The 21,165-nt window shown below is 42.8% G+C and overlaps 1 protein-coding gene across 1 annotated transcript in view; it reads right to left on the bottom strand.

The window, feature by feature from the left end:
* The window catches only part of NOC3L (NOC3 like DNA replication regulator), a 52,153-nt gene that overhangs the window by 5,394 nt on the left and 25,594 nt on the right, over nt 1-21,165 (bottom strand). The window contains exons 11-20 of the mRNA XM_075000377.1: nt 9,683-9,814; nt 9,208-9,288; nt 7,234-7,334; nt 6,750-6,822; nt 6,589-6,652; nt 6,433-6,504; nt 5,230-5,411; nt 4,570-4,698; nt 2,168-2,265; nt 809-893 (exon numbers count right to left, since the gene is read on the bottom strand). Coding sequence (XP_074856478.1) covers nt 809-893; nt 2,168-2,265; nt 4,570-4,698; nt 5,230-5,411; nt 6,433-6,504; nt 6,589-6,652; nt 6,750-6,822; nt 7,234-7,334; nt 9,208-9,288; nt 9,683-9,814 — 1,017 coding nt within the window. The remainder of the gene's footprint in view (nt 1-808; nt 894-2,167; nt 2,266-4,569; nt 4,699-5,229; nt 5,412-6,432; nt 6,505-6,588; nt 6,653-6,749; nt 6,823-7,233; nt 7,335-9,207; nt 9,289-9,682; nt 9,815-21,165) is intronic.

Below are 21,165 nucleotides of genomic sequence, written 5' to 3'. Positions count from 1 at the left end.
TAGACTTACTGATTTTTTAGTTAATTATGTTAAAAGATTTTACATGCTTGGCATTCTGACTCAAGCACTAGACAGTTCTATTTCCATCTGCCAGTGCCACTCTGCCAGACATGTAGCTCATGTGATGAGCAGGGAGGTAAGCAAATTTAAAAGTCATAATCAGAGGAGCCAGTTACTCGTTTAATAAGGAAACTCCACGCTGTCAGAGGACTTCACTGGCAATAGATGACTATTGCAATTCATAGATTACCACGTTTTCAGAAGTGGGACTTTAGGAAGTGGAGGGCATGCAGGTGACATGTAATGGGAGCTGTCACTTGGAGCATGGTTCATAGTGAAGACCTCTGACATGTTAACGTTCTTTCTCCAATAAAAGCTCCACCTTGCTCTCATATTTACATGGCGGCACTAATACGAGCAACTCTCTCTTCTCCCCCTCCCATGCTGAATCAGGACTCTGGGAACTCAGCCATGCTGCTCACTCCAGACAAGAAAGGGCTTTTATACACAGTACAGACAATAGGAACAAACTTACACTGAGCCACAAAAGAGCATAACAGATCAGAAAAACAAAACTACATTCATGTTACTATGCACGCTTGTACTATAGGGTATGGAACTATTCATACAATTTTTCTTCTTTCAGTTGACAGTATCCCACACAAGTAAAAAGGACTGAGTTGGGAAATTATGGGCATAGTGTCAAAACAAGTGCACTAACACCCTTGATGCTGAACAGTGAGTCAGGAGCTCCGGTACCTGTGTGTGAAAATGTAAGTTTAAGAAAGGACATTAAAAGACAGCGTACCTTTTTTCTAGGTGTAACTGATGCAACAGGAGGGTTAAAAGTCATTCCTTTTATATCATATGTCTGAAAAAGTTCTATGCTGGACCTGTAACACAAGATCAGTTTACACAATCAAAAGAACAGTATAAAATACATGTCTATGAAATGAGTCTCACTTCAGTTCTCTATGAATTCAAAGTGACCTGATTCTCAAATCGCTGTGTCAGTCCTGCAAGGGAAGAATACCCAGGCCTATAGAACATCAATCGGAAAATGGTGATATGAATGAGAAAAAGCAAGTAAAGTGGCTTAAATTATTTTACTGAGATAAATTACATAGCTGAGGCATGAACAAAGATGGAAATGAGGAAATTACGAGTCCAGCTCACAGGGCAGATTGCTATATGTGCCTGACAAAGTTCCAAACAGTTGTCTGCCCTCTCATTAGTTTCCATCAGTACATACTCCAGAGCCCTGTACTGCAAATGGTCTTCATTGGACTGTCACAGCCCAGCAACACCGCTCTTTGTGAAAATCCATGGACTGTTACTGAGCAACACAAAATGCTTTATTCCTACAAGGTCGGAATATGCTAGATTTGCATGTCTTTTATCCTCTGCAAGGCCAGGAAATAAGCCCTTACTGCAAGGTTTCTCAAAACTTCATTGCCCCGCAATCCCCTTCTGACTGCAAAAATTATTATGCATAACCACATGAGGAAGGACCAAAGCCTGTCTGAGGATCCCACCCTCAGGAGAAAGGTGTGTAACCTGAAGGCCTCTCCTGGGTAGATGCTGAAACCTGAGCCTTGCCACTAAGGGCTGAAGACCTTAGACCATGGCAGGCAATAATTTTTGATGGGAGCTACTCCAAGAATTTGGACAGTAATCAAGGGCCACACTCGTCCATGATATTAGTGGATGTTGCATGCAGAAGACCTCTCAGGTAGCAGGTTGTGGGACAGGAGGGTGTATGAGGTCTGGGAAGCAGAAGGCAGGTGAAGGAGAAAGTTGAGACCTGGGGCAGAGGGTTGGGGTGCAGGAGGGGGTTTTGGGGTGCAGAGTCTTAGGGCTATGATCATATTTTGCCTGCTCCTGCTTCAGACGTTGACTTCAGCCCCACGAAGTCTAATGTCAGCCTGGTTGATCCCATTAACAAGTTAATGGAGTCAAGACCCACTTTGGGGTCCCAACCCACAGTCTGAAAATGGCTGCCTTAGAGCAAACAGCTAGCTATGGTACTTACAAAGGACCACCATAGTTCAAAAGTAACGTTCTTGCAGCTTATGGAAAATTACTCACCGAGGACACTCAATACTGAACAAATAAGTCTACTTTGCCAGTGAACTATTTTTCAAACCATAATCATCATATAGCACACCTTCGGTTCAAATCAGATTTGAGAGCTTCTGAACCTTCAGATGGAGCGCCAGCAATTAGGTGATCTGCAAATTTCTGCACTGTTGGATGATAGTGTCTCTGAAAGCAAGAAGGGGATTGGTGAGGAAAAGGATGGCATGTACTTATAATATGAACAACAGTTATGTATTTATACACTTCATAGACAATTTTCAGCAAACTTCTTTTGTGTTTCACAGTGAAGCTAAAGATTAGCCAGTGTCCTAAGGGTTACAAATGCTAAGACCAACTCAAAAAGCCACTCAGATGTTTGGATGCAGTCCAAGTATTTGTAAGTGCTTTTCACTATAGTTAACTCTCTCTCTTCCAGTATATTATTCTAGCCAGTATTCTAGACAAACAATTTCCATTACATAATTGCAGAGATGGACTTTGTATGTATTTTCTGGAATGAGCAAGCTATATGTAATGGCCACAAGGGTTCCATCAGGCTACCACCTCCACTGAAACAATTTATCAAAGATGCTAATGTTAAGATTTCCATTATTGCCATTTTTGTCCAGACTTCAGATGGGTAGTTAATCTCAGTACAGTACTTTAAAGCCACTTTGCATTTTTAATTTTTTGAGCTGGTGGAGTACAGCAAAGTTTAACATGCAACTCCAAATCACTTCCCTGTCTGTAACACAGTAACTGCAATGCTACACCTCAATCCATTTAAAAAATAACATATTCTTGGTACTGGTGCGCACCAATGTTCTCTAATTTTTCCCTGAGGGGAATGAATTGTGTTATGGGCACCAATATGGAGATGATGTGTTACACTTCTCCTTCTTATTGATACAGATAAATGCAGTTGGAGGCTGGGTCAAGGTGTTCTGAGTGTGGGAGGGGGCTTGGGCATGGGGTTGGTGTGCAAGAGAATGGGGGGGTCCAGCTAAGGTTGCAGGCTCTGGGGGGCTCAGAGCTAGATCAGAGAGTTGGGGTGCAAAGACTCTGGCTAGGAGTGTAAGCTCTGGGGTAGACTGGGGTAAGGGGCTGAGGGCTGGGACAGAGGGTTGCGGTGCAAAGGCTCTGGCTGGGGGTTCAGGTTCTGGGATGGAGCTGGGGTTCGGTGTGCAAGCTGCCCCAGGGAGGGCTACCCTCCAGCGCACTCTCACCGGAGAAGCCTGGGGCCAAGTGAGAGTCAGCTCTCGCAGCTCCAGCAGAGTAGGTCCAGGCTACAATGGGTAGGGTCACGAAAGGGGCACCTGTCACCCAGCAGCTGCTCTCGGTTGGGTGCCGGTGCCAGGGCCAGGAGAGAGTCATCCCATCCTCTAGCCCCAGTGTGGAGCAGCTACAGCCAAGGGCAGAGCAGGTGGTCCCTTCCCCTAGCGCCAGCCAGGAGCTATAGTGTCAGAAGGGGGTGGGGAGAGGGGAGCCAAAGGCCCGCCCCAGGACAAAGCAATCATGTCTGCTCCATGCTGGAGATGTCACTCTGTGTGCGTGCCCTAAGCCTCTGCACAGGGCTTGTTTGCACCTGCATGGCCACCTAGCTGCGTAACTAGAAGAAACTTAGGTGGGCACAAACCTCATGATGCAAATTTGAAGACAGAAAAGCAGTAGCTTTTCAAGAGCTGCAGGCAGAGAAATTGCTCTGCTGCCTACAAATATCAAAGGCAGCAGATTAGTTAGCTGTGCTAGGAGCTTCAAGTCTAAGGGAAAGACAAACTCTGTCAGGGAGAATTCTGAGAGGGATGGGAAGGACAGACAAAGAGTGAAATGACGTAGGGGGACTGGAGACCCAGCAAGAATGAGAGGTGGGAACTGATGGTGAGGAAGGACCAGGCGGACTAAGATTGGGTGGACTGGCCAGGAAGCAAGGCCCAGGAGGGAGAGCAGCACTGGAAAAAGGGGACCTGGAATGGGAACAGAATGGAATAATTTGAGATAACGGAATGGGAAGGAATGAAGGGACCATGCAATGGTGAATACATAGTGAATAAGGGCAGGCACAGAGCTTCTGCCAAGGTACATGGGGAGGGGCACATACAGAAGCCCTGGCCTGTGGCGCAGGAAGAGATGGGGGTGCACAGAACTCCTGTCATGAGGGACAGGATGGGGGAGTTGCAGAGAGTCCCTGAAACTGGGTACCAAACAAAGAGATGATAGGGAAGAATGGAAGGTTACAAGGAGCCATGATGCTAGCCACAAAGCATGAGATCCCCTTACACAGAACGAACAGAAAGAAAAAGCGTACACAGCACACAAGACTTCGTCAGCCATCATCACAACAACCTGCCTGAGAATGCTGTAGCAACAAGCTGAAAGTACTGTGTTAGCAGAAGTTAGACAAAGCTGTGTCACTCGTCTAAAGTCTGCATAATTCAGCATTTCATGTGTTTATAAAGCCAGCTCCTCAGAACTACCCAACCAGTAACTCACCCGTAGCACATGTAATTCCCACAGAGCTGTGTTCTGAGCATTGCAACACTCTGGTTCATCAAGTTCTGGGAGATAAAGTCCGCTACCTTGAGCCTCATTGTCTAGCAGGAGATCTGTTTTGGGGAATGTCTGTCATGCCATCACAGAGGAAAAGAGATTATCTCAGATACAAAAGTTTAATGCATATAACATGGTAATGCAAATTCAGGAGTGTAACCAAACATTCAGCATTAAGAAGCAGTGCTTTTTTTTTTTTTTTTTTTTTAAAAAAAAACAGGAGCCAGCACACTACCTACTTCCCCAACCACCCCCAGTTCTTGTGGCTGAGGCTCCTGCCCTGGCCTCAAGCTGATCCCAGGCCAGCGGGCAGATCTGCCACCTAGCCCCACAGCAGAGGTCTCCAGCCCTGCAGCAGGGGGCCCCACCGGGAGGGGTGAGGGAAGAGAGGTGATATTGGAGCAGAGGTATGGCCACAAAAAAAAAAAACCCATTAAGCAGCACTTAAGGACACCCTGCTTTCCTGTTTAAATACTTCAGATTATTAAATACATAACAATGGACTAGCAAATTATGCAGCCAAATTCTGTGGGAGACATTGCTAACAGACAGGAGATAATCAGATACGAAATTTATGATTCCAGCAAGTGACTAAGAACTTACTTGCATCAATATTCTGCTGGTTGCCAAGATTCCAATGCTGGAATTTGGAAGGACATGGAGGGCAAGTGTGGAAAGTCGCTTTATGAAAGCAAGGGCTCGTTGCTGGGAAACCTGTTTCCTACGTTTAGTAAGCATTACATCCAGGCACTGAAGCACTATCACCATGTCATCATTTGTAGCACCTCAAAAACACAGTATGTAAAAACACATTTAAAGGCAACAAGAGACCTTCTATGCAAGAAAGATAACACTCTGTGAAGGATGTTGCTTTGAAATTAGAGCCTTAGAATATTGTTTTAAAGAATAAACAGTTCAAACACACAGTGGTTATTAATAAGATAGACAGAAACAAGCATCTACTCTTAAAAACCATTCCTGCTTTGAGCTTCTTTCTGCTTCTTTTAACAATATGTTTATTACAAGGACGTTTAAATTGTGTGTTGGGTGCATGTACAGGAAAAAACAACGTACAACATACAGTTAATTCATGGGTCCTCCTTACACTATACAAGATAATGAAGCTCAGTTTAACTAAATGGATCCTTACTTTAATAGGCATCCTTTCACGAAACATTAAAGAGTAATTAATGTTGAAAATTCTAAGTTTACAAAAGATCCATAGTCATTTCAATTGCCTTGGCAAAGCATCAGGTAATAGAGAATAAGACGACAGATTTCTAGGAGCAGAGATCAGAACAGAGATTGGCCACTGGCTGCACAGGGGCAACATCTGATCTGCCAGATTATTTGGCCCACCACAGCCCACCTCACGGCAAGCGATCCAGACATGCCAGGAAAATGTTGGAGGGTCCTGCACGTGCACATCATATGATGGTATAATAAGGGCCAATGGACCAGAGCTGGAAGTCAGGCCCAGCCCTAGCTCCATGGGACAGAAGCTATTGCTGAAAGATAACTGTGAAGCAGATATGACTGGGGGAACATCAGGCCATACCTCACATCCATCAGCCCACAACAGATTTAATGGTTTTGGGGCCTTGTGCTATCTTAAAGTTACCCATGCCTGGGTTAGATGCTGCTCCAACATCCCTCACTAACCCCTAACGAAATCTGACATTACTTGAAATTTGAAAAACCATCCAGTTAAAACAAATGGCCATCCTTTCACAGAAACCAATACAGACGTCTTAGCATTTTTAAGACTATCATACAAATAAAATCAACATAAGACACTGAAATTACCTGCATGTAGCCTAAATAATGTCCTGTAAAGGTGAGTGTAGAACTTGGAAGGGTCAATGTTAAGAACATCACCTATTTAAAAAATAATCCCAAATAAGTACCTTTACTTCAGTAGCTATGAGCTTAAAATCTAATTATAAAGTTTAAAGAATTTACCTTGGCCAGATAGAATATGAAAAGCAGTGAGAACACAATGAAGGCTCTCCCGATAGCTTAGGTCCTGGAAATACAAAAGAATAGTTGATACACAACAGATAAAGCTTTATTTTAAGAAAACATCTCAAGAAATTATCTCATTAGGAAAACACTCAACTTACCCCAGATGAAATGAGAGAATGTAGAACAACCAACAAGTCATCAAAAAATTCTACATTTATGAGATGTGCAAACCTAGAATCAGAAATATTTTTATTTTTCTCTAAGTATAGACAATTTTCTTGCAAGCTCATTCAAAGCATTCTCTGACCTGCCAAAGACTCCATTTTCACCCTCTACATACAAATGCACTCTTAGATCTACTCTAAGATCACACAGCTTGCACAGCACAAAGAATGACTTTCAACGTCATTACTAACGAACCAGAATAAATAAATTTAGTCCCCTCCTGATTTGAAGGATTTTTGTCATGTAAATCCCATGCCAACAATGAGAGATGTCAGAAATGCTCACACATATAAACTGGTCTATTTCAGTGTCTTTTATTCCTAATCTTTCATGAAGTTAAACTGCTCATACAAAAATTTCTTAAAATGTATTTTCATTGACTCATATTTTTTTCTAATATTGACTCATAGCTCTTACTTTGCAAGACCTTCCAGAACTGCAGGCAGAAGAGGGGATTTCTGTACCTTCTTCAGTATTCGGAAGTAAGTTAAAAATACAATATTCAGAGTCTCTGTGTGCTTTGGGAAAAAGTACATAAAATCATATCAGTATGCATGGTAAACAGGTATTGCTGATTCATTTCAATTAAACTCAAAATTTTCCTATTCTTTTTCTGCATTTTGAACTCATGAGCCCCCAAAATACCAATATTTACAGATACTGCTATTCCAAAATTCCTAACACAGAGAATATACTCACACATTATTGAGTCAGCAGGTAGATTCTAGATTCTGTAAGTAAACTAAAATTAATGGTTATATTCCTAAATTTGACCAACACAAATCATGCTTTTATATTCAACTCTGATGCAACATCTCATTCAGAGAAAGAACTGAGAAGACCCACATAATTATAAATAAAAGGAAATAAATGCCAACAAACTAATAATGAATAGACGTACATATATGAGGCTGTGTCTACACTAGGAAATAAAGTTGAATTTGTCTACTTTATAAAGTCCATGGTGAGTTTCCACACATTTGGAAAGTCAACATAGCGTGTCCCCATTACCTTTGCAAGGTTCAACTGTATCAGCAGTGCATTGTGAGTACCTACCCCACACTTCCTGCACCCACTTTGCATTCTGGGTTTCTGTTCCAGTGTGTTATGGGGAAAAAAATAGGCTGCAAGTGGTTGTGGGTGTATCTGATGTCATCATCCCAGAGTGCATTGCCATCACTCCCCACTCCCATTGAAAACAAACTAACAAATGCATGTTCGCACCACTTTTCCACAGCCTGCCCTGACACACATTGTTACAAGGCTAGTGGGCCGTCCTGAGAAATGTAAAATGCAGAAATAAAAATCTGAAAAGTTTCAATTTGGAACTATTAAAAAGTTGTTTTTTGGTATTACTGAAATGCTTAATTTTGGTAGTGTTATTCATTTCATTTTGACCCAGTGAGGTGGTTGGGGAATGGTGCACAGCCGGAGATCCCAGCAGCCGCGTAGTCGGTGCCAGCTACATGATGGGGGGTGGGGGGGCAGCTGGAGAGCCCAGCAGCTGTGTGGTGGAGAGTGGAGAGCCCGGCAGCTGCATGATGCAGAGGGCAGCCAGAGAGCCTGGGCTGATACCTGCTTCCTACTCACCTGGAGAGCAGCAGAGGTAAAAGCAATGGTCAGAACAGACACACTGGGGGCACTGTGGGGTACTTCTAGAGACCAATAAAATCAAATTAAATAACCCTGTGTCTACACCAGCATTAAGTCAACCCTGTAAATTTTAATTTGATGTTACTCAAACTGGAGTAGAAAAGTCAACCTTAGAACCCTTTAAAATCAACCTAATGAGATTTGCAGTGAAGACAGGTACATTATAAAATCAACGTAATTCCCTTAATATCAACTTTATGCTCTAGTGTGTAGACATAGCCTGAAAGGAAGATGTTTTAAACAGGTACTGTCAGGCTGTCAGTGTGCCTATCACCTCAGAATACTACACAACTAAAACTGAAAACTTACATCATTATGAACTTTCACAAGGCTTCTAACAGCAGACATTTTCAGACACACACACACACAAAGGAAGCCTAGCAGAGATCCAAGTAATTCCACTTTACTAGAGCCCTTTGCTGCAGACTGTAACAGTCAGTTGGTTACAATTACAGTCTCGTTTTCCTCTATTTCTGCTCCACCTGTGTTTTTACAATTTCAGTATCTTGCAAGATGTGAACCCTCCCCAGCTCCCACCTCATGACTTACAATACCCTTTTAGCCTGAGAAGTTATCTTCCATGCCCCATATTGCCAGCCTCTTAGTGCACTATCCTGACCTACTGAACTAATGTGACAAAGAAAAGATGACACGTGGAACCACAAAACAGACTTCAGACTTTAACTGCTTGCAAGTACACATACAAAAGGAGCAAAAACAATGCCTCCAATTCCCTACCAGTTTCAGTTTTTTTTCTTGACTCTCTGAGGCTTCTGCTTCCAGGAGTTCTCGTTCCAGCTTCTCTTCTGCTTTCTTCCACTGAAAATATATTCATTTTGAAGACTTTAAGTAGTCTAGCAAATTAAAAAAATTCCACTTCCAGCTTAGCCTGGAGGCCAGGCTCCAGAGTGTCTGGAATAACCATGATCAATGCTATGCTGCTCATTTGTGAGTTCTATGGTGGAATGAACTCTCAATGATGGAGAGTAACTTGTTTCTGAATATCCCCTTCCCACCAACTACCACACCGAACTGAATCACACTACTAGAAGTTTTCCTAATGAATATAGTAAATAAGAGAAAAAGGACAGAGCTAGGAAGACAAATAAATTCCTTGATGTGCCCCCAAATACTCTATCAACAGTGCTAATGCAATGCAATTACCAGCACCAAGGGATAACAAAAGTAACAGAGCAATCATTTTCAGTATTACCTTTCTTTGCATCCTTGATAGGTTTTTCCTTTTCTCTTTGAAGGACATGAACTTTTTCTTTGGAGCTATGTCTTCTGTGTCTTTCTTAACTTCTATTTCTTTAATTCTTAGGTGAAGAAATACTTTTAGCAACTAAAATTGAGGAAAAAAAGCATGTACAATATGTAGTGCCTTAAGTTTAATAGCAGACTAACAACATTAGGCACTTCAAGATTGGGTGTGTCAGACTGAGCTTTTGCCCTGTCATACTCTAAAGTTTGTATACATATTTGTACAGTTAATTAGAAAACATACACAAGTGTTCATAAAATATTAATTTACAGCTCTGTTCCTTTAATTGAACAGGACTACAAACTTTGATGCCTGTAACACACCTTAACCTATTTTCTTGGCTTAAATCCAGTGACTAGAACCTGTAACCAGGACATTCCTTTATTTCTTCAAAGTGATGGTCTCATACACCATGTGACTTCCCCCAGAAGAAATTATTTTTTCTTTTTTGTAAATTGCTATGGATGATTTTGGGTGACTTCCAATGGAATGGTAAAATATGGGCTAATTCCCACACTCAGCAGCCCATAATGAATGTATGCTCCAATATTCTTAGCTAAATGATACCACAGAAATTAATGATAATTAGGGCAGTTCAGTCATGCCATTAACTCAAAAAATTAATCGCGACTCAAATAATTATTTTTCAATTCACCTCATACATGTACCCTAATGCAATCTCCTTACCCTGAATATGCAACTTACCAGAGAGGTGCTTTTTTTGGGGCGGTGGGGGGGAGCATTCCAAAACAAAACATAAAATTTTAGAGCCTGCAAATCCACTCAGTCCTACTTCTTGTTCACTCAAATGCTAAGACAAATAAGTTTACATTTATGGGAGATAATGGAGCAGCTGCTTATTTAGGTCAGCTGAAAGTGAGAACAGGTGCTCCCATGGCACTTGTGTTGCTGTGCAATGATTTTTGTGCCAGATCTATGAAACATTCAACTGCCTTTTATGCTTTGGCCACCTATTCCAGGGGCATGTTTGCAGGCTGATGATGCTTGTTAAAAAAATAAATATTAATTAAATTTTTACTGAACTCCTTGGGCGAGAATAGTGTGCCTCCTGCTGTTTTATGCACATTCTGACATATATTTAATGATATAGCAGTTTCCAATAATAACCCAGTACATTTTTTGTTTTAAGATTAAAGAATGCAAAGAAGGCAGACACAGCACTAGACCCAAGGTTTAAGACTCTAAAGATTTATAGTAACCAAATACTCAGACCCAATCAATATTAAGAAAGATGAAGGAATGCAAGACAAAATAGGGGAAAAAGTAGGTTAAAGAATATTTAGGTAAGTAAATTAGGTCTCTGAGGGATAGCTATGTTACTTTGTTTCTGCAAAATAAAACAAGGCCTGTGGTGGCACTTTAAAGACTCAGGCCTGACGTACACTAGGAATCAAAGTTGATCCCTGATACACAATTCTAGCCATGCCATTAACATAGCTAGAATTGACTTTTCAGGTTAGACTTTGTACCATGGTGTAGATCAAGGCTCTTCGGGTTTGTGCCAATGTCCCTTACTCCATGCAGCACTGTGGAGCACTAGGGTTGACAGCTGAGCCAGAGAGATTGTTTTTGCCGCGTCTTCACTGACTAGTTCAACAGAGGGGAAAGGTGGGAGGGTTTTGGAACGGACATAAGGAACACATCTCAAAGAACACCGGTTATGGAAGTAACTGTCTTTTCTTCCTCAAGTGATTGCATTCCAATGTAGGTGAATACAAGCTGACGTTAGAAGGTGGGGTCAAAGCCCCAGAATGATTGTAGTACAGCCCTGCTAAAGGCCGAGGACATCAGCCAATGCTTTGTTAACATACAGCAAAGCTAAAGGCCTCAAGTCTGAACAACAGGAGGTCAAAGCGAAAACTGTGCTAGGTAGATTCTGCCCACAGAAATGCAGCAAGTCACAAGGCCTAAAAGCACATACGAACGCCTAAAAGCATCAAGAGCCAGGCACTTAGTGATATACATCCTGCTTAGTACCATGCACTCCCGATACCCTCCCCATAGATAACAGCTTAGTAGCAGGTACATTCCGACCCACGTTCAGGAACGGGTCATAATGACAGCCTGATGGATAGTGTTATTCTGATGGTACCACCATCATCCCAAGTTAATGAGTAGATCTAGCTATATTAAGGGGTGTCAATGTATTACAATGAGGGGGTTGTACCTGGATACGTAACTTGCTTATACCTGTGTATAAAAGTATAACAGGGGCTGTGTCGCGCAACCTACAGGATGACAGACCCTTCCTTGCCATCAACAGAGTTGCATCCATTGTCATGGTGTATGCCTGTACCAACGAATACTGTTGAATCATACTGGAGACGCATGAGGGTGTTGGAGACCATACGTCAAGGACAATAAACCTGGCTCCACTGCCTTTGTGCCTCTCGATTTGTGGCTCTTGGGGGCTCTCAGAGGTCTGCAGTGTGAGCTAACTGCAGGGTCTACACTGTTGTCCAAAGAGAACACACGCACATGGCCAAAGTGATTAACATCAAAGTGAGCAGACTGGACGTCCGAGCACCGTTCCGGTAGAGACGCCCGACTACACTGGTGACCACGACCGCTGAACTGGTGAATAAGTGAGCTGTCCTCTGTAGAAATCGCAATCTAACATGACAGAAACCGCAGAGAGAGGGAATCCCTGTATAACCCCTCCCTTAAAATCCGCACAGAGTTAGGTAAAACATGGACTCACTGGATTGCCAGGCAGGGGAGTCCCTGTGAATTTAAAAAAGAAAGCGAGGAAACTTGGACTGGCCTATGTAAAGCAATGACAGAAAGTGAAGCTCTAAAGAATAGCAACAAAAACAAGAAGTACAGAACTTTCCAAATGATGAAACAGGCAGTGAGACGTCTTAAACAACATACTACTCTACCTGCCTCCAAGGTGAAGGGAAAGATCAGATAGAAAGGAGGTAACACAGCCACCAAATCGCTGGAAAGTTCTAACCGTGCAAGCAGGGTCAGCAAGTATTTCAAAAGGACAACATTTTCCACCTTTAATTGATTGAAAATAGCTGTTAAGAACTTGGAAAAAGAAATCTGCCGTCCCCCTCTTAGACAACAGGCTGCCAACCTTTTTAAAGTGCTGGCAGAGATGGGATAGAAACTAATACAGGTAGTAATACTAATACCTAGTAAAGCTGCAAGACAGCACATGGGACAGCTGGGATGGAAATGACCTAGGCAAACCCTCCTCCACTGATCCATGGGCAGGAGCTACCACACAGCAACCACTACCTTATGCAGAGAACCGGGTTTTGGAAAAATTTCTGCCAAAACCTAGATCAATTCTTGTTAAAATGAGAAGTATACCTGGGAAAGGAGGAAGTCAGCCTCCTTATAGTTACATTCCAACTTACTCCTGAAGACTGCTCTGTAAACAGACTTTCAAAAATATACAACATACCGCCCAGGAGAAAGTGGATTTTTTTTTAAATTGGTTAAAATGGAATACTGTAACCAAGTATTTGATAAATAAGCCAGAGGGTTAACAGACAGGCTCGATGTTTTAAAAAAGAATGAATTAACTGTTAGTCCTCTTCCCTGTAGAATTTTAATGAGTTTTGGCATGGGTGCATAAATGTACACAATTAAAGACCACAGAAATTAATACTGCCCAGGAACTGGTGTTACACAGACTTTATTTGAAACATTAAGCAGCCAAACCCTCAGTTTTGATAATAATGTTGCTCAAATGGTGAAATGTACAACTCAAAAGCATTTTAAATTATCTAGTGCCATCGCTACTCTTACAGGAATAGCACGGCTGCCAGGAAAACCTCCTGCCAAACTGGCAGGAAGGATTCAAATGTACCGTAGGATAACAACAGGGAAAACTGATACAAAAAAAAAATGATACTAAAGAAACTGATACTAAGAATTTATTAATAAATTTATGGAAAATTGATACTGTCCCTGGAGTAAAGGAATGAATGAATGAATGTGTGTTGTGAGAACGAGAGTAAATCTCTGCCGTGGAATGAATGGATTGAAAAACTGAAAACTGCTTTTAAACAACAGAAGGGAACCTCTGTGCATGAGTTTAAAAACTCAGCTGACACAGTGGAGAACAGAGACATTAGGATACTCTCTCCCCATGGCTCTCTCAGCCGGGGTTGGAGAGATCGCGGAATGGCAAGAGGCAGAGTGAAGCAAAATGAGTGGGTGCTGCCTGAAATTTTAAAATAGAAAAAAAATGAGAAGCTGCAGCTGAGCAGCTGCAGGTATGTATAATTGGCAATAAATCTAAAAAGTCAGAGGAAAAAGCTGTAACAAAAGTTGCTAAAGTAAACATGTTAACGCACGAATGCTAAAAAAGCAGTGGGGCCCTTGGACGATAAAGATATAAAAGGAGCGATCAAGGAAGACAGTGCCATTGCAGAGCGATTAAATGATTTCTTTGCTTCCGTATTCACGGCTGAGGATGTTACAGAGGTTCCTAAATCTGAGCCAGTCTTTTTAGGTGACAAATCTGAGGAACTCTCCCAGATTGAAGTGACATTAGAGGGGGTTTTGGAGTTAATTGATAAGCTGAATAGTAACAAGTCTCCAGGACCAGGCGGTATTCACCCAAGGGTTCTGAAAGAACTCAAATGTGAAATTGCGGAGTTAACAACAGTGGTTTGTAACCTATCCTTTAAATCCGCTTTGGTACCCAATGACTGGAAGACGGCCAATATAACGCCAATATTTAAAAAAGGCTCCAGAGGAGACCCTGGCAATTATAGACCGATAAGTCTAACATCAGTACCAGGCAAATTAGTAGAAACAATAGTAAAGAATAAAATTGCAAGGCATGTAGAAGAGCACGAATTGTTGGGCAAAAGTCAGCATGGTTTCTGCAGAGGGAAGTTGTGTCTAACTAATCTATTAGAATTCTTTGAAGGGGTTAATAAACATGCGGACAAGGGGCACCCAGTGGACATAATATACCTAGATTTCCAGAAAGCCTTTGACACAGTCCCACACCAAAGGCTTTTATGTCAATTAGGCGGTCATGGGATAGGAGGAAAAATCCTTTCATGGATCGGGAATTGGTTAAAAGACAGAAAACAAAGGGTTGGAATAAATGGTAAATTTTCACAATGGAGGGGGGTAACTAGTGGTGTTCCCCAGGGATCAGTCCTGGGACTGATCCTGTTCAACTTGTTCATCAATGATCTAGAAAATGAGGTAAGCAGTGAGGTGGCAAAGTTTCCAGATGACACCAAGTTGTTCAGGACAGTCAAAACCAAAACAGATTGTGAAGAACTACAAAAAGATCTCAGCAAACTGAGTGACTGGGCAGCAAAATGGCAAATGAAATTTAATGTGGGCAAGTGTAAGGTAATGCACATTGGAAAAAATAACCCAAATTACACGTACAACATGATGGTGTCAAATTTAGCTACGACAGATCAGGAAAGGGATCTTGGAGTTATAGTGGATAGTTCTCTGAAGACATCCACGCAGTGTGCAGCGGCAGTTAGTAAAACAAATAGGATGTTAGGAATTATTAAAAAAGGGATAGATAATAAGACAAAAGATATCATACTTCCCCTATATAAAACTATGGTACGCCCACATCTTGAGTACTGTGTGCAGATGTGGTCTCCTCATCTCAAAAAAGATATATTGGCATTAGAAAAGGTTCAGAAAAGGGCGACTAAGATGATTTGGGGTTTGGAACGGGTCCCATATGGGGAGAGGCTAGAGAGACTAGGACTTTTCAGTCTGGAAAAGAGGCGATTGAGGGGCGATATGATAGAGGTATATAAAATCATGAATGGTGTGGAGAAAGTGAATATAGAAAAATTATTTACCTTTTCCCATAATACAAGAACTAGGGGACACCAAATGAAATTGATGGGTAGTAGGTTCAAAACAAATAAAAGGAAATTTTTCTTCACACAGAGCACAGTCAACCTGTGGAACTCCTTGCCGAAGGAGGCTGTGAAGGCCAGGACTCTATTAGGGTTTAAAAAAGAGCTCGATAAATTTTTGCAGGTTAGGTCCATAAATGGCTATTAGCCAGGGGTAAAGTATGGTGCCCTAGCCTTCAGTACAAGGGCAGGAGATGGATGGCAGGAGATAAATCACTTGATCATTGTCTTCTGTTCTCCTTCTCTGGGGCACCTGGCATTGGCCACTGTCGGCAGACGGGATACTGGGCTGGATGGACCTTTGGTCTGACCCAGTATGGCCGTTCTTATGAATTGAATGATCCTGTTGTGAGTAATTCAGTAAGCTCTCTCTTCAGCTTGCTGCATATACCATTCTAGAGGAGTGTACTGTTTCTGGGACAAAAAAGCAATTGACTGAAGCACAAATTATAAAACTATTGGGAATAATTTTAAATTTGCCAAATATGCGTATTAAACAAATTCTTATTGAACAAAGGAAATTAATGATGTAACTCCGATCTCAATGGGACTTGCTACTCAGACTGTAAAAGCAATAAATTAAAATGCCCCCAGCCCCCATTCAAATGTCTGAGAAGTAAATTCCCTAGAATCAAAACTAACAAAAATTGAAAAAAATGAAAACAAATCCACGTTGTTCAGCACCTAACATGGCACCTGTTTGGCTAGTCAAAAAAACGAATGGAACATGAAAACTAACTACAAAGGGTTAAAATAGAACGGTGAAATGGGGAGTTGCTGTAATAGCATTCCCTGAAATAAAGTGGTTCACAGTGCTTGATATGGTAAATGGATTTTGCAGTCTCTCTCTAAATCCAGAGTCTTGGTATTAAACAGCTTTTGTATTTCAGGGTATGCAATACTTATGGAACATTTTGCTTGAGAAGTACTATGACCCACTCACGGTCTTTCACAATGTTGTAAAAAATATGCTTAAAAAAAAAAAGAATTGTTGCAGACAGGAAAAATAGAGCAGTATGTGAGTAATATCTTGGTGGTCAATGAAACAGAGCAAAATAAAACTTCTAAATTGTTGCCAAAAGTATGGTGCAAAATTTAACCCTTCTCACTAAAAAATAAAAAAATTACATACTGTAGCAGAACCATAATGGCTCTTAAAAATAAACTGGGACTCTATAAACAACCTCCTGCCTATTAAACACTACAAAAAGCCCAAAACCACATTATGTATTATAATTAAAAAATAATAATTGCATTTGGCTACACAATCTCATGGGAGAGAAAAGTGTTTGTTTTTTATTTTCACAGGTATTTACCAGGTTGGCAAGGCATGCTGTCCAATGCAGTGTGGGTTATCCAGTACAGAGAGACTCTCCAATACCACACAGATTGACCAAACATATGCAGTGGTCCAGAATTTGAGATCTTGCCATCTACCACTATTATACAGATGGCAAGCCAAACCCATCCAGTTGAAACTGTTTTACAGTTGGTGTGTAAAGCAAAAGAAAGACAACAAGCAGAAAATATCCACAGAGCCATACCATCTGATCTTAAGAGCACCTAAGACTGGATAGTTGCAAATATGAAAAACTCCTGCACAAAATTTAACAACAGAGGAAAAATCTTAAAAAGAACTGACTTTACTAAAAGCACACAGGAAACATATGTTTGTTGCTGGATGTTACAAGATGTTCTTAATTGTGATTGGTATATTTTTCTTGTTGTTGTTTGGTTTTTGTTTGTCTGTGCTTGCTTGTTTGTTTTTTACTGTGATTTTAGACAGGTCCCAGTAATAATTCTAAACTTCACATGCCACCTAAACAGGCATACGTACCAAATAAAATTAAGCAGCTACAAAACTGGTCACAAATATTGTACCACACAGCCATCACAAAGCATGTGTAGGAACAAGAAATAAATAATATTAATTCCAAAGTTTTTACAATTTGCTAAATTTTAGAAAATACCTAAATTATATCACAAGGATGGTAAACGTGTAGCTCACGATGGCCATCCCTAAATGGATGTAGAAGCCAGTCAAAGTATATTATGCAAACAAAACAAAAAAAGCAGTCAAGTAGCACTTTAAAGACTGACAAAATAATTTATTAGGTGAGCTTTCATGTGACAGACCCCTTCTTCGGACTACAGCCATACCAGAACAGATTCAATATTTAAGGCACAGAGAACCAAAAATAGTAATCAAGGTTGACAAATCAGAAAAAAAAAAATGATCAAGGTGAGCAAATCAGAGAGTAGAGGGTTGGCGGGGGGGGGGGGGTGGTGGTGTGTCAAGAATTAGATTAAGCCAAGTATGCAAAGGAGCCCCTATAATGACCCAGAAAATTCGCATCCCAGTTCAAACCACGTTAATATGTCGAATTTGAATATAAAAGAGTTCAGCAGCCTCTCTTTCAAGACTTGTGAAAATTCCTCTTCAGTAAAATGCAGACTTTTAAGTCATTAACAGAATGGCCCACTCCATTAAAATGCTGGCTGACAGGTTTGTGGATCAGGCGTGTTTTTATGTGTGTTTTGTGCCCATTAACTAAGAGAGTTGAAGTCTGTCCAATATACAAAGCATCTGGGCATTGTTGGCACATGATGGCACATATGATGTTAGCTGAGGAACATGAGAATGTGCCCATGATTCCGTGAATAACCTGATTAGGTCCAGTGATGGTACCTCCAGAATAGATATGTGGACAAAGCTGGCAGCAGGCTTTGTTTTCCAAACAAAGAAATGTAAATCAATGTAAATGAAAATGTAAATCAGTGTAAATCAAGGGTGGTAAACCAGTCCCCCAGATCCAGCAACAGGATGATAAGCCCCAGAGAGACCACGAGCAACCTGACCTTTTTTACAAACTTGTTCAGGCCTCACAAGTCCATGATGGGCCTCATTCCCTCTCTCAATCTCAGGATTAGGAAATAATGGGAATAAACTGTCTGGCCCCTGACTTGAGGGGGAACCTCCTCTATTGTTCCCTGCTTGAGGAGTGACTGAATCTCCTACCTGAGCATAATCTCAGAGACAGGAGTCCCTGAAAAGGGACAGAGAAGGAGGGTAAGAACTGAATTGAATAGCATATCCCCTTTTACTGTGAGAAAGACCCATTGGCTCGAAGCAGGGTAGAAAAAGGGGACCAAAAAAAGGGAATGCTGGATCCAAACCGGAGAGTAGTGTGGCACTCTCAACCACACCTTCGAAAGTTGGGTTTGGGCCAGTGTGGGGCTTCTGATGCCCTTGGCTGGGTGGATGGGAGCGTCTCCTGCTGCTCTGACCTCGCCACCTATTTTGATCCATAAGTTGCTGAGGGAAATGTCTAGGAGGAGTGCAGGAATTAAAATGTCTGCACTGAGTTGCCAGGATATGGAGGCCCAGCAAACTCAGGGTGGCTCTAGAGTGTTTTAGACTGTGCAGCCTTTTATCAGTTTTCTCTGAAAATAAAGTCGGCCCCGCAAAGGGCAGGTCTCGAATAGTCTGCTGCACTTTGTACAGGACACCAAAGACCTGTAGCCATGCCCTCCTTCTCCAGGCCACCCCGATGCCATGACCCTTGTCGCTGTGCTGGCAGCATCCACGGCGGCTTGCAAGGCTGCACATGACATTAACTTGTTCTCCTCCACAACCACCCTGAACTCGGGTTTGGTCTCTGGAGGAATAAACTCTCTGAAGTTTGAGAGGGAAGAGGCCGTATTGTATGAGTACCTGCTCACTAGGACTTGCTGATTAGAGATGCACAGCTATAAGCTCTCCAGTTGGACAAACCTTCCTACTATATAAATCGGGTCTCTTCGCCTCTCTGTTTTTGGGCAATGGCCCTTGGAATCCCTGCCTTTCTCGGTTATTGGCCACATCTACAACCAGGGATTCAGGAGGTGGGTGGGCGAAAAGCTCTTCTTTCCCCACAGAGGGAACAAGGTAATGCTTTTCATTTTGACTCACCATGGGGTGGGCTGCCACCGGGGTCTGCCACATGCTCTTGGCTGTCTGGGCAATGGTGTTTATGAGAGGTAAGCCACTCTGCTGAGACCAGAGAAGGACAAAATACCCATCATCATGTCAGCCCCATCCCTGACCTCCTCCGCCTGTACCTCAAGCATTGGGCTACTTGGCAGACGAGCTGTTGGAGGGCCTGTCCATACTCCAGGACCAGGGATAGAGAAGGCACCCATCTGCACCATGCAGCCCACATCCACGGGCACCTACAGCTCTGGCACACTCGCTCCTGGATCCGAAGGAAACAGATGTGGCACCTGCTCATGCACTGCTGAGCCCACAGAGGGCAGCGCTGAGCTCTGCACTGGAGGGAGAGGGGTAGGAGGAGCCCTCGATGCTGACACCACTTGGAACCCTCCCAGTCCCACAGGTGCCAGCATGATTGGCACCGCAACATCTGGCACAGAAGGAAAAGGCAGTGAAACCTCCTGAGCCAACAATGGTACCAGCACTGAGGGGGTTGGTGCTCAGGAGACCGAAGGTACCGACAAGGGATGGTCCAACGGGAGGAGCGGTTCCAACAATGCATTCTGCAGCGGGGCTCCTAGCAAAGCTGACATGGCACTGGGGGAGCTCCCAATGCAGCCAGCAGCAGTAGCGCAAAGGACTGCGGCCGGATGAAGTGCCACTGGTTCTCATGAAATGCCCACAGCGTCCAAAAAAGCCACTGTGGTGCCAGCTGACAATTCAGTAGCCACTGCCGCTGCACTGAGCATTGACTCTGACGGGAAGAAGAGCGAGCACTCTCACTTGTGCCCAAACCACAGAAGCAGGATCAGAATCTGACTCGGATGCCTGTGAAACCAAAGACCAAGATGGCGCCTGTGAGGAGGGTGGTTGCAGTGGCACTGGCTGGGATGGTTCCCGTGATGCTACCTTAGTCACCGGCGGTGCTGGGGCATAGATGGTTGCACCATCATGGCGTGTTTGTCCCATGGTGGTGAACGATTTAACACCTGCCTGGGGGACATTGTTCTTCTCAGCAATGAAAAGGATGCTAGGATTTGGACTAGACTTTGCACCACTCTGAATGCCTCTATCATTGACAGGAGCTCCAGGGAACAGGGACTGGATTTCCTTACTGGCCTCGATGCTTGGTCTTCTGAGACACACCCATGGCACAGCTCGCCTGACGGCACCTGGGGATTCCCTCTCCACTTCAATGCCGCAGGAAAGTTGCTCATCGTGCCTCTTCTTTTTGAGGCACCAGGGACTCAGACTTGTGTCTCCTGGGAGGTGCCAGGCTCCCTCCTCCTTTGCTGATGCCATGCTAGGTGCTGGTGCATTCTGCACTAAAGAAGTAGTGGTTGGCCTGGCGGATGGGGACTTCTCGGGCTGGAGAGCTGCATCCATCAACAAGACCTTGAGGTGCTCCACCCTAGCCTTCAAGGTTCAGGGCTTGAAGATTTTTCAAATCAGACAGTGGCCCCACTGGTGGCTCTCGCCTACTTTAAGTGCGCAGAGTGCAGGTCGCTTTTTGGCATGAACTTTCCACAGTCTCCACAGGCTTTGAAGCCCAGGGACCTCAGCATGCC

This window comes from Carettochelys insculpta, chromosome 7, assembly GCF_033958435.1.
Source record: "Carettochelys insculpta isolate YL-2023 chromosome 7, ASM3395843v1, whole genome shotgun sequence".
NCBI lineage: Eukaryota > Metazoa > Chordata > Testudines > Carettochelyidae > Carettochelys > Carettochelys insculpta.
The sequence above is the reverse complement of the archived record's forward strand: the minus strand, read 5'-3'. Positions and strand labels throughout refer to the sequence as shown.